At 41.6% G+C, this 10000-nt stretch overlaps 1 protein-coding gene across 2 annotated transcripts in view; it reads left to right on the forward strand.

Moving 5' to 3' along the window:
• Nucleotides 1-10000, forward strand: part of grhl2b (grainyhead-like transcription factor 2b) — a 33586-nt gene that overhangs the window by 10404 nt on the left and 13182 nt on the right. Inside the window, exons 4-7 of one of the 2 annotated variants that reach the window (XM_053612553.1) lie at nucleotides 895-1216; nucleotides 2492-2547; nucleotides 3064-3220; nucleotides 4511-4622. In XM_053612553.1, coding sequence (XP_053468528.1) covers nucleotides 895-1216; nucleotides 2492-2547; nucleotides 3064-3220; nucleotides 4511-4622 — 647 coding nt within the window. Of the gene's footprint in view, nucleotides 1-891; nucleotides 1217-2491; nucleotides 2548-3063; nucleotides 3221-4510; nucleotides 4623-10000 lie in introns of both variants that reach the window. The other variant, XM_053612552.1, reaches the window with a different exon arrangement.

Genomic DNA, 10000 nt, shown 5'->3' on the forward strand with positions numbered 1-10000 from the left:
ATCGCGTCATTTCACCGTGAACGTGTTTTTATTCCCCTAAAGAATCTCCGCCATCACGTTTAAAAACGAAATCTATTACATGGTTACATTTATACAGAGTTAAGGCCTTTAAAACACAGCGTCCTCACCTGTTAGAATCTACTCACTTTTTAAAGACGTGCACTCGCACATTTACAAGAACTTACTCATCACTATTTTCACCTCCTCACGTCTCCTCTCCGGATTTCTTTTAAAGAATTGATCGCATTTCTAAAAAATGACTTTTTTTTATTTACCCTCTTTAATGCCTCTTGGAATGTTTTCCCTGTTTAATTCACTCACCTCTAGTTGACTCTTTTATTTTAAATCTGAATTTACTCATATTTTTCAGCTGTCGCTTTTTTTCGACTCGCTTTTTAAAAATGTACTCACTCTATTCAAATGGAGAATAAACGTCCTTTTTGTTATTTTAAAGAAGATCATCATGCTTTCTAACGTCCTTCACCTCTTCGCTAGAATTTACTCGAGTTTGCTCTCATTTCTTTTAGAGCTTTTCAAGAACTGTACTTACTATTGTTTCTTTAGAGTTTTTACCTTGACTTCTTTCCTTCTTTTCTGTAGAACACTTCTTCAAATGATCATTTTATTCTGTAATAAACGTAGCAGGTCATTTTGCTCCTTTCAGGCATTTATTTCTAAGAAGAAGCATCATGATCTTCCTGTAGAATAATTCAGATTTATTATATTAATATGTCAGGATAAAATTTTGTAATAATTGAGTTATAATTTGTGAACATGAGATTAGTAATTAGTGTAATAGTGTATTTTCACTTGCTAAAACATTTGCAGTAATAGTAGTGTTATGTATAATGTGTGTGTGTGTGTGTGTGTGTGTGTGTGTGTGTGTGACAGCAGTGTGTCCGAGCCCCCGTCAGTAGATAATCACGTTCAGGTGTTAAAGTCGGTTCCGGTGAATCTGTCTCTCAGCGCCGAGCCTCACGACTCCAAGCGGGACGGCTTTACTGAGAGCGGCCACGTTGCCACGGTGAAGGCCGAGGTGTACGCCCCCGTCTTCATGAACTCCGCCCTTCAGTACCGTCCAGAGGGCGAGGAGCCGGCGCGGGTGGTGTATGAACAGAGCGCACACTCACTGAGCGCCGATCACGCCGAGTACGGGAGAGACGGACCGCACAGCAGCCCCGACAGCACGTTCGACGACGAGGACCACGGCACGGAGGTGACACCCAGCGCGGAACACCCGCTTCCGGAACATTCATCAGTGTCAAAACATCCCTCGCTCGCCACACGCTTCATATTACTGTCAATCATACACGGTTTCACAACGTATAACACACTCTTCACTTCTCAAGGTGCGTTCAGGGCGTGTCCGAAAGATCGTATTTACGAGTCGATGCACACGAACGCCACCGCGTGTCGGAATTACGAGCCGTTTCATAACAGAGAAATAAACACACCGCACGCGCATTCCTTATTCCTCATTTTCTACAATTATAACCCTCGCCGTATTCTCCGTAGTGAAATAAGAGAAGGTACGCCGTCTCGCTCCGAGCGAAGTGACCCGAACGCACCCGAGGTCGTAATGACCACGCCCCCACTCGTAAACACTTCCCAGGAGGACTTGAACACACCGTCATACAGTTTCTCACACGTTTACTCCGTTTATCTTTACTCTTATTTTAGTCATCAGTTTTCTAATCATCGTTTCTAAATTTATTCACACCATTTTATTTTTCATTCACTCCTCCAGTCCTCATCAGGAACTTACCTTTTTCTTTTTTCTTTTAAGAATTTACTTTTTTTTTTTTAGAAGTTTAGAGTTTGTTCACCTTTAGTTTTTTTGTTAGAATTGACCTTTAAAAAAAGAACAGAAGTCCTGTTTTTTTCACCTTTTTAGTTTGTTTACTCTTTTCTTTTTTTTTTAAATAGAATTTACCCCCTTCTTTTTTCTTTAGAAGTTAATCATCTTTTTTTTTTTAAAAAGTTTTTGTTTTTTTTTGTTTTTAGAATTTTCATCTTTTTTTACTTTACTCAAATGGTAAATAAATGTATTTTTTTCTAAATTCTTTCACCTTTAAAAAAAAACTTACTCGAGTTTGTTCAACATTTTATTTGAATTGACATTTTTAATGGAATGTTTTTGCAGAATTTAAGTGCTGTCATGTTTTCTAGCTTCTTTCATGTCTCTCTTTTTTTTTTTTTTAGAATTTACTCGTTTGCTCACATTTCTTTTAGAATTGTCCTTTTTTCAAATAATTTTTTTATTTAGAATATTTCTTAGAATTGTACGTTTTATTAGCCGAAAAAAAAGCATAAAATTTGAAAATGGTGGAAATTGATCAATAAAAAAAAAGAAGATGGTGGGAATGTTCCTCTGTCAGTGAGGTTCCACGGCCGACGCTTTTGGAAGCGAAAAGCCCTCAATTATCCGATGAGCTTTTTAAACAATGAACAGTTTTACTCAATATAACACATTCTTCACAATGTTTTGCAGAAATATCGTCCCTCAGCTCTCGGAGCCAACGAGTTCATCTTCAACCAATCAAACATGTGAGTCTTTATATTATATTTATTATATCAGTGATATCAGTTACCTAAATCATTGAGCTGCATTCCTGGAGCGAGGAGGGGAATGTCAGGATTTAAAGTTTTTCTTTTTAGGATTTTTCGTCTCTTCAAATCACAGCCAAATCCTTCAGCGAAGCCCAGAACCGTCATTACGAGTCACTGAGGATAAAAACTTCTGCGAAATGAATAATCTGAAATAAAAAGAGCTGTAAATGTGGCGTGAGGTGTGTTGCCATGGGAACGACTACATTCTGAGCCTCCGGGTTTAGCCGTTACAGGACATTTCGTAATTCCTGTCATTTTACGACGTAACGCTCTGTTACTCACGAGGAAAAACACAACCGTCACTCACTCTCCAGGAAATGTGATACCTGATATATATATATTAGTGTTTTCTTGGTCGTGTTTATTTATCTCTCTGACATTTTTCATATTTTGTAGCTATTTCGTAGCTAAGGGATTTCCCTGAACGTGGTTCTTTTGGTTTCTTTTGGACAGAGACACGTTCCAGTACACGTTGGATGCCACGAGGTCACTGAGACAGAAACAGGGCGAGGGGCCGATGAGTTACCTGAATAAAGGACAGTTTTACGCCGTGACGCTGAACGAGACGAGCAGCAACAAACGCCTGAGACACCCCATCAGCAAAGTGCGGGTGAGGACGAGCACCATCCATTTTCATCATCATCAACATCGGGATTATTGTAGCAGTGCTTTGGTGTAGCAGAACGGTCGAAAACCGGGGCGCCAATACATACGAAACGTTCAAGTAGGGAAAAAACACTGCTGATTTATTTTTACTGACAGAGCGTTAGACGAAGCTCATGCTGTTGAAGTAGTAAGCCCCGCCTCCTCTTTGTTTTTATTGGTTGGCCTGCTCAACCAATCACAGTTGCTTCTGCCTTCAGGCGTTCTCTGATTGGCAGCTGGAGGGAGCGAGAGAGGTCTTCTGTAGCTACAATGAAACTAGCGACAGCATCAAATTTTCTTTTAAAAAACCAACTTTTAAAAATAATTCCTGCGACTGAATTAATGTTTAAAAAAAAATATATTTCTAAGTTTGTGAATTTTATTCACCTTTTCGTAAAGTTGTAATGGAATTGTTTTTGTGACCAAACCGAACTAAAAATCACGTCCAGATTTACAGACGTTTCACTGATCGCAGTAATCGAGGTTCACGTTAGTGAGTGAGGCTCTTTATATGGAAATTTACACAAACGCAGGAGCGAAGCGTGGGATATTATGTTAAATTTGATCAGCCAATCGCAGACTTGATCACATGACGTTAGCATAAAACACTAGCTTTATAACACAATGCAGCAGTGTAGCTAAGCTTGCGACCCGGTTGTAATTACACCCTATAATAGTTACAATAGCTAGCCTAATGCTAATCAGTTTGCTAGCAACTTTCACTACTGGTTTTTAGTAGTTAATTTTCTACCAACTTGGCTACTGATTACCTAATTACACTCACTATATAATATTTAGCCTAAAGTTTGTTAGTGTACTATCAAACTTTGCTACTGGTGTTAATTAAACAATATAATACCTTGGTTATGAAATAATATATAACTATAAGAACTCTAAAATAGCTAGCCGAATGTTCGTTAGTTTGCTAGCAACGTAGCTACTGGTTTTATTCACACTATATAATAGTTAGCTTAACACTGACTTTCTTGCTAACAAATTTCCCAATAATTACACAATACAGCAGCTTGGGTAATCCTATCTAGCGAACATACTGTAATTAGCAACTGGTTTTCATTACAATCTCTAATATTTAGCTTAAAGTTTGTCACTTTGCTAGCAAACCTGATATTATGGTGTCGACGGACTTGTTCATGCTAACGCTGACTTTCCGTTTATCTTTTTTTTTTATAACAAACCCATCATTCCTTCTTCTGTCCACCCATCCACCCATCCACCCATCTCTTCATCCCTCCAGAGTGTTGTCATGGTGGTGTTCAGCGAAGATAAGAACCGAGATGAACAGCTGAAGTACTGGAGATATTGGCACTCTCGCCAGCACACGGCTAAACAGCGGGTTCTCGACATCGGTAATGTTTTATATAGCTAGTGTTTAATGCTAGTTGGCTAGTTAGTGTTAGGTAAATTAGATAGTGTTTAATGCTAGTTAGCTAGATACTGTTTGATAAGTCAGCTTGTGTTAGATGTTAGTGAGCTAAGTTGATCATTTTAGCTACATTATATAATGGTTAAGGTTAATTACATAGCTACAATCCATATGTTAGCAAGTGGCTAATGTTACTAGCAAACACTAAATAAATGAGCAAAGTGGTACATGTTAGTGGGTTATCTAGATAACACAAGCTAAGTTAGGCTAGTGGATGAATTGCTAGCTTGGTTACCTACACTGCTAATGCAAAAAAATGTGCCAGATTTAAATGAATAAGGATTCATTTTTTAACAATTAAAGCTAGTAGCTAGGGGTTGGTACTACAGAATGTTAGCTAATTTTTGTTGTTGTTGCTAAAATAGCTAAAAAGTCATGCTAGTAGCTCTATAAAATAAGACATTGAGATGTAATATAGCTAGCCAGCTAGTCTTACATCGAAGGGCTGTCAGTGGAGCAACATACATAGCTAAATAGCTATCTAGCTTGTGTTAGCGAGGGACTGTTACTGGAGAATGCTAGCTAAAATATAATTAGCTAAAAATATTGTTTAGTGTGATATATTACATCTTAATAGCTTATTTTATAGAATTACTAACGTTATTTATTTTAGCTATTGAGATATTTACATTCAGGCTAGTCAGGGGCTGTTACTGGAAAATGGTAGCTAAACATCAATAGCTAGTTGCTAGCAGCTCTATAAAAATCAGCTATTAAACAGTAATATAACTAGCTGACTAGCTTTACATTGACGGGTTGGACTACGACAGCTAGCTTAGATAGAAATTCTATAAAATAGTATTTAATAGGATGGGCTAGCTGTGTTAGCATGTTATCCCGAGTGCATCTGAAATGATGATATCTGTAACGTTATGCTAAATGAATATAATGACGTAATTCTTGCCATAATCGAATTGAATGTAAAGTCGCTGCGGTGCTGTGACGAACAGATTCTCAGTGAGTGTTTATCCTGACCTCAGGAGTTTCCTCTCTCCGGCGCCGCTGAGACGTGAGGCTAACTCCCGGGTTAATGTGTGTTCAGGATCCCGGGCCGGGCGTTAGCTTAAACAGCGCTCAGGTTTAACCATTCATGCGTCCGCTACAGACACGCACACACACACACACGCACACACACACTGCGGGACATTCCTCTCTCTGTCCAAACAAGTCCCAGATTTTCATCCATCGTTCATTTTCTTTTCTGCCTCTCTCTGTTACAGTGGAATACACACACACACACACACACACACACACACACACACACACACAGGCTGCGGCATGTCGTGCAAAAAAACGGACTGTTTTTATCCCGACAAACCGCAAAGTTTGTGGAATTTTTGTGGCTGAATGAAAACATCTCACTTCATCACTGTGATGCGGCGAAAATAAAAAAAAGGCCATTAATATTAAAGATATAAATAAATCATCCTAAACTGGGCATTTAAAATGAAAAAACATGACAATCTTTTTTTTCCACACCTGCTCAAACGTACAACACGATTCCTTTATTATTATTTTTTGCATGTTTTTACAGCGGCGTGCGTTCTTGCTGTCGCGCTCGATTGTGAACCTGCCTCGGTTAAAGCAGGTGTGTGTTTAACCACGCTGCCAAATCAAGAGGAACCCATTTCCTCCAGGCCCCGAGGGGCTTCAGAGTCAAAACACACAAAAGGGTTTTAGAAATTCAAGAGCAACGCATGGACTCGTATGAGCTTTTCCCCCTTCGACGGTTGAAGGTTAAATTCTCTGCAGTGTGTCTTTTCTTCATCGTAATAACGCATGAAAACATTCGCAGTTCCACAATCAGCAGGAGGAAAACACACACCGGCTCCTGAAGACTAAAAATCATTCATTACTAATTCATACTAACATGATCAACTCTCTCTGTGATGGACAGATAAAGCACACGCACACACACACACACACACACGCATACACTCAAACGCGCACACGCACACACACACACACACCGGGCCGGATTTTATTCTGGATTTAAAAGTGATTTTAGTTTGAGTTTAGACTTTGGGGATGAACGTCAGGGTTTAAAAGGCCGTGGCGGTGTTTGGTTTAGCGGGAGGAGCAGATGGTGGAGGAGTGAGTGAATGAAGGGATTGTATTTAGGCAAGGAGTCCCGAGGATGAGATGTAGCTGAAGATAGAGGTGGAGGTGGAGATAGAGGTGGCTAGGGAATCGCACTGGACGGAATGGAGGTGGAGGAAGGGTTGGAAGATGGAGGAGGAGGTAGAGGAGGTGGTAAGGGACTCACACTAGAAAGAGATATTGGTGGAGGTGGAGGAGGAGGTGGTTAGAGACTCACTGTGGGAGGAGATAGAGGTGGAGGTGGAGGAGGTGGTTAGAGACTCACTCTGGAAGGAGATAGAGGTGGTGGTGGAGGTGGAGGAGGTGGTTAGAGACTCACTGTGGAAGGAGATAGTGGTGGAGGTGGAGGAGGTGGTTAGAGACTCACTCTGGAAGGAGATAGAGGTGGTGGTGGAGGTGGAGGAGGTGGTTAGAGACTCACTGTGGAAGGAGATAGTGGTGGAGGTGGAGGAGGTGGTTAGAGACTCACTCTGGAAGGAGATAGAGGTGGTGGTGGAGGTGGAGGAGGTGGTTAGAGACTCACTGTGGAAGGAGATAGTGGTGGAGGTGGAGGAGGGGGTTAGAGACTCACTCTGGAAGGAGATAGAGGTGGTGGTGGAGGTGGAGGAGGTGGTTAGAGACTCACTGTGGAAGGAGATAGAGGTGGAGGTGGAGGAGGTGGTTAGAGACTCACTCTGGAAGGAGATAGAGGTGGTGGTGGAGGTGCAGGTGGAGGAGGTGGTTAGAGACTCACTCTGGAAGGAGATAGAGGTGGAGGTGGAGGAGGAGGTGGTTAGAGACTCACTCTGGAAGGAGATAGAGGTGGAGGTGCAGGTGGAGGAGGTGGTTAGAGACTCACTGTGGGAGGAGATAGAGGTGGAGGAGGAGGTGGTTAGAGACTCACTCTGGAAGGAGATAGAGGTGGAGGTACAGGTGGAGGAGGTGGTTAGAGACTCACTCTGGAAGGATATAGAGGTGGAGGTGCAGGTGGAGGAGGTGGTTAGAGACTCACTGTGGGAGGAGATAGAGGTGGAGGAGGTGGAGGAGGTGGTTAGAGACTCACTCTGGAAGGAGATAGAGGTGGTGGTGGAGGTGGAGGAGGTGGTTAGAGACTCACTGTGGAAGGAGATAGTGGTGGAGGTGGAGGAGGTGGTTAGAGACTCACTCTGGAAGGAGATAGAGGTGGTGGTGGAGGTGGAGGAGGTGGTTAGAGACTCACTGTGGAAGGAGATAGTGGTGGAGGTGGAGGAGGTGGTTAGAGACTCACTCTGGAAGGAGATAGAGGTGGTGGTGGAGGTGGAGGAGGTGGTTAGAGACTCACTGTGGAAGGAGATAGTGGTGGAGGTGGAGGAGGGGGTTAGAGACTCACTCTGGAAGGAGATAGAGGTGGTGGTGGAGGTGGAGGAGGTGGTTAGAGACTCACTGTGGAAGGAGATAGAGGTGGAGGTGGAGGAGGTGGTTAGAGACTCACTCTGGAAGGAGATAGAGGTGGTGGTGGAGGTGCAGGTGGAGGAGGTGGTTAGAGACTCACTCTGGAAGGAGATAGAGGTGGAGGTGGAGGAGGAGGTGGTTAGAGACTCACTCTGGAAGGAGATAGAGGTGGAGGTGCAGGTGGAGGAGGTGGTTAGAGACTCACTGTGGGAGGAGATAGAGGTGGAGGAGGAGGTGGTTAGAGACTCACTCTGGAAGGAGATAGAGGTGGAGGTACAGGTGGAGGAGGTGGTTAGAGACTCACTCTGGAAGGATATAGAGGTGGAGGTGCAGGTGGAGGAGGTGGTTAGAGACTCACTGTGGGAGGAGATAGAGGTGGAGGAGGAGGAGGAGGTGGTTAGAGACTCACTCTGGAAGGAGATAGAGGTGGAGGAGGAGGAGGAGGTGGAGGAGGTGGTTAGAGACTCACTGTGGAAGGAGATAGAGGTGGAGGCTGAAGTGACACTGAGTGAAAGCCGACACCTGGGCCAGTTGAGATTTGAATAGCAGTTGAAGCTGATTGTTCCTCAGGCCCGAGGCCATGTCACAGGATCCTGCATTTGAATGGCTCTATTTATCCGAGGAGGACGAGCTAACGGACAAAGCCGGGGTGTGTGAGGGAGGGAAAGGGAACGAGTTAAAACCCGGCTGGGGATTAGGACGGAACTCCAAATTTCATTAGTACAAATATCAACAGATCTGAATTAACTGAAACAACTATCATTATTAACTTAAGAGAGGTAAATAATATATAACAATATGTGTTTATTTGCAGAAAGTTCACCTTCAACATAATTCCATGGTTCAAAATAATTTAATAATAACAATGTTTAATAATATTTAATGTTTAATATTTAACAAAGATATTTAGATTTATAATAATAATAATAATAATAATAATGATAATCACATGAGCAAAGAGCTAATTTATTAAATATTATAAATACATATCTATGAATGATAGTAATTTTACCTTCATCTGGAATGACACAAAATTCCATGGTTTAAGTAACATAAATAATAAATACTGTCACATTTTACTGTTGTTAGATGTTTTAATATCCCGAGATAAACGTTACATTTGAGTTAAACTGCAGAAAATCAGTACGATCACTCAGCACGTACTGACACGCTCTCACACAATTCAGCTTCATTTCTGACAACACATGAAACATTTCACTGAGATTCTACAACACCGAAAGCTAACATTTAGCAAAGAGCTAAAGCAGAAAAAAGTGTAACGTTGGAACATTTACAGCGAATAAAACCAACAGAGTAAAACCACTTGAATTGACCTGACAGACTTTTCTGCAGTTTAGCACACTGTAATAGCTTGTTTGCCAGCAGACTAGCTGAACAGAATCAGCTACGAGCCGAAGCTAAAGGTAGGAAGTAGAAAATGTAGCATAGCCTACATTTATAAATATATTAACAATGAACCTTGACCCGAAATGATCGTTTTTTTTTGAAGGTTATGTAATATTTTAAAACATAGACTGTATATGCTAAATCACCGCGTTCATGTTAGCAATAAGCAAAAGATTAGCCAGACTTCGGCTAATTCTGAACTCAGAAACTAGCTGTATGTATTTACACAAATCTACAGCAAGCTAAGTTGAATTAAAACAGAACTAATTCGAAAAACATGACCTTTAACCTTCTGCTAACAACGTTAGCGATGATCTGAAGAAGTCAGGATGAAGAAATGTATTTAGCTTGATTATCGTCTCGCGAACGTTTCAGTATTTGTTG

Source organism: Ictalurus furcatus, chromosome 24, assembly GCF_023375685.1.
Source record: "Ictalurus furcatus strain D&B chromosome 24, Billie_1.0, whole genome shotgun sequence".
NCBI lineage: Eukaryota > Metazoa > Chordata > Actinopteri > Siluriformes > Ictaluridae > Ictalurus > Ictalurus furcatus.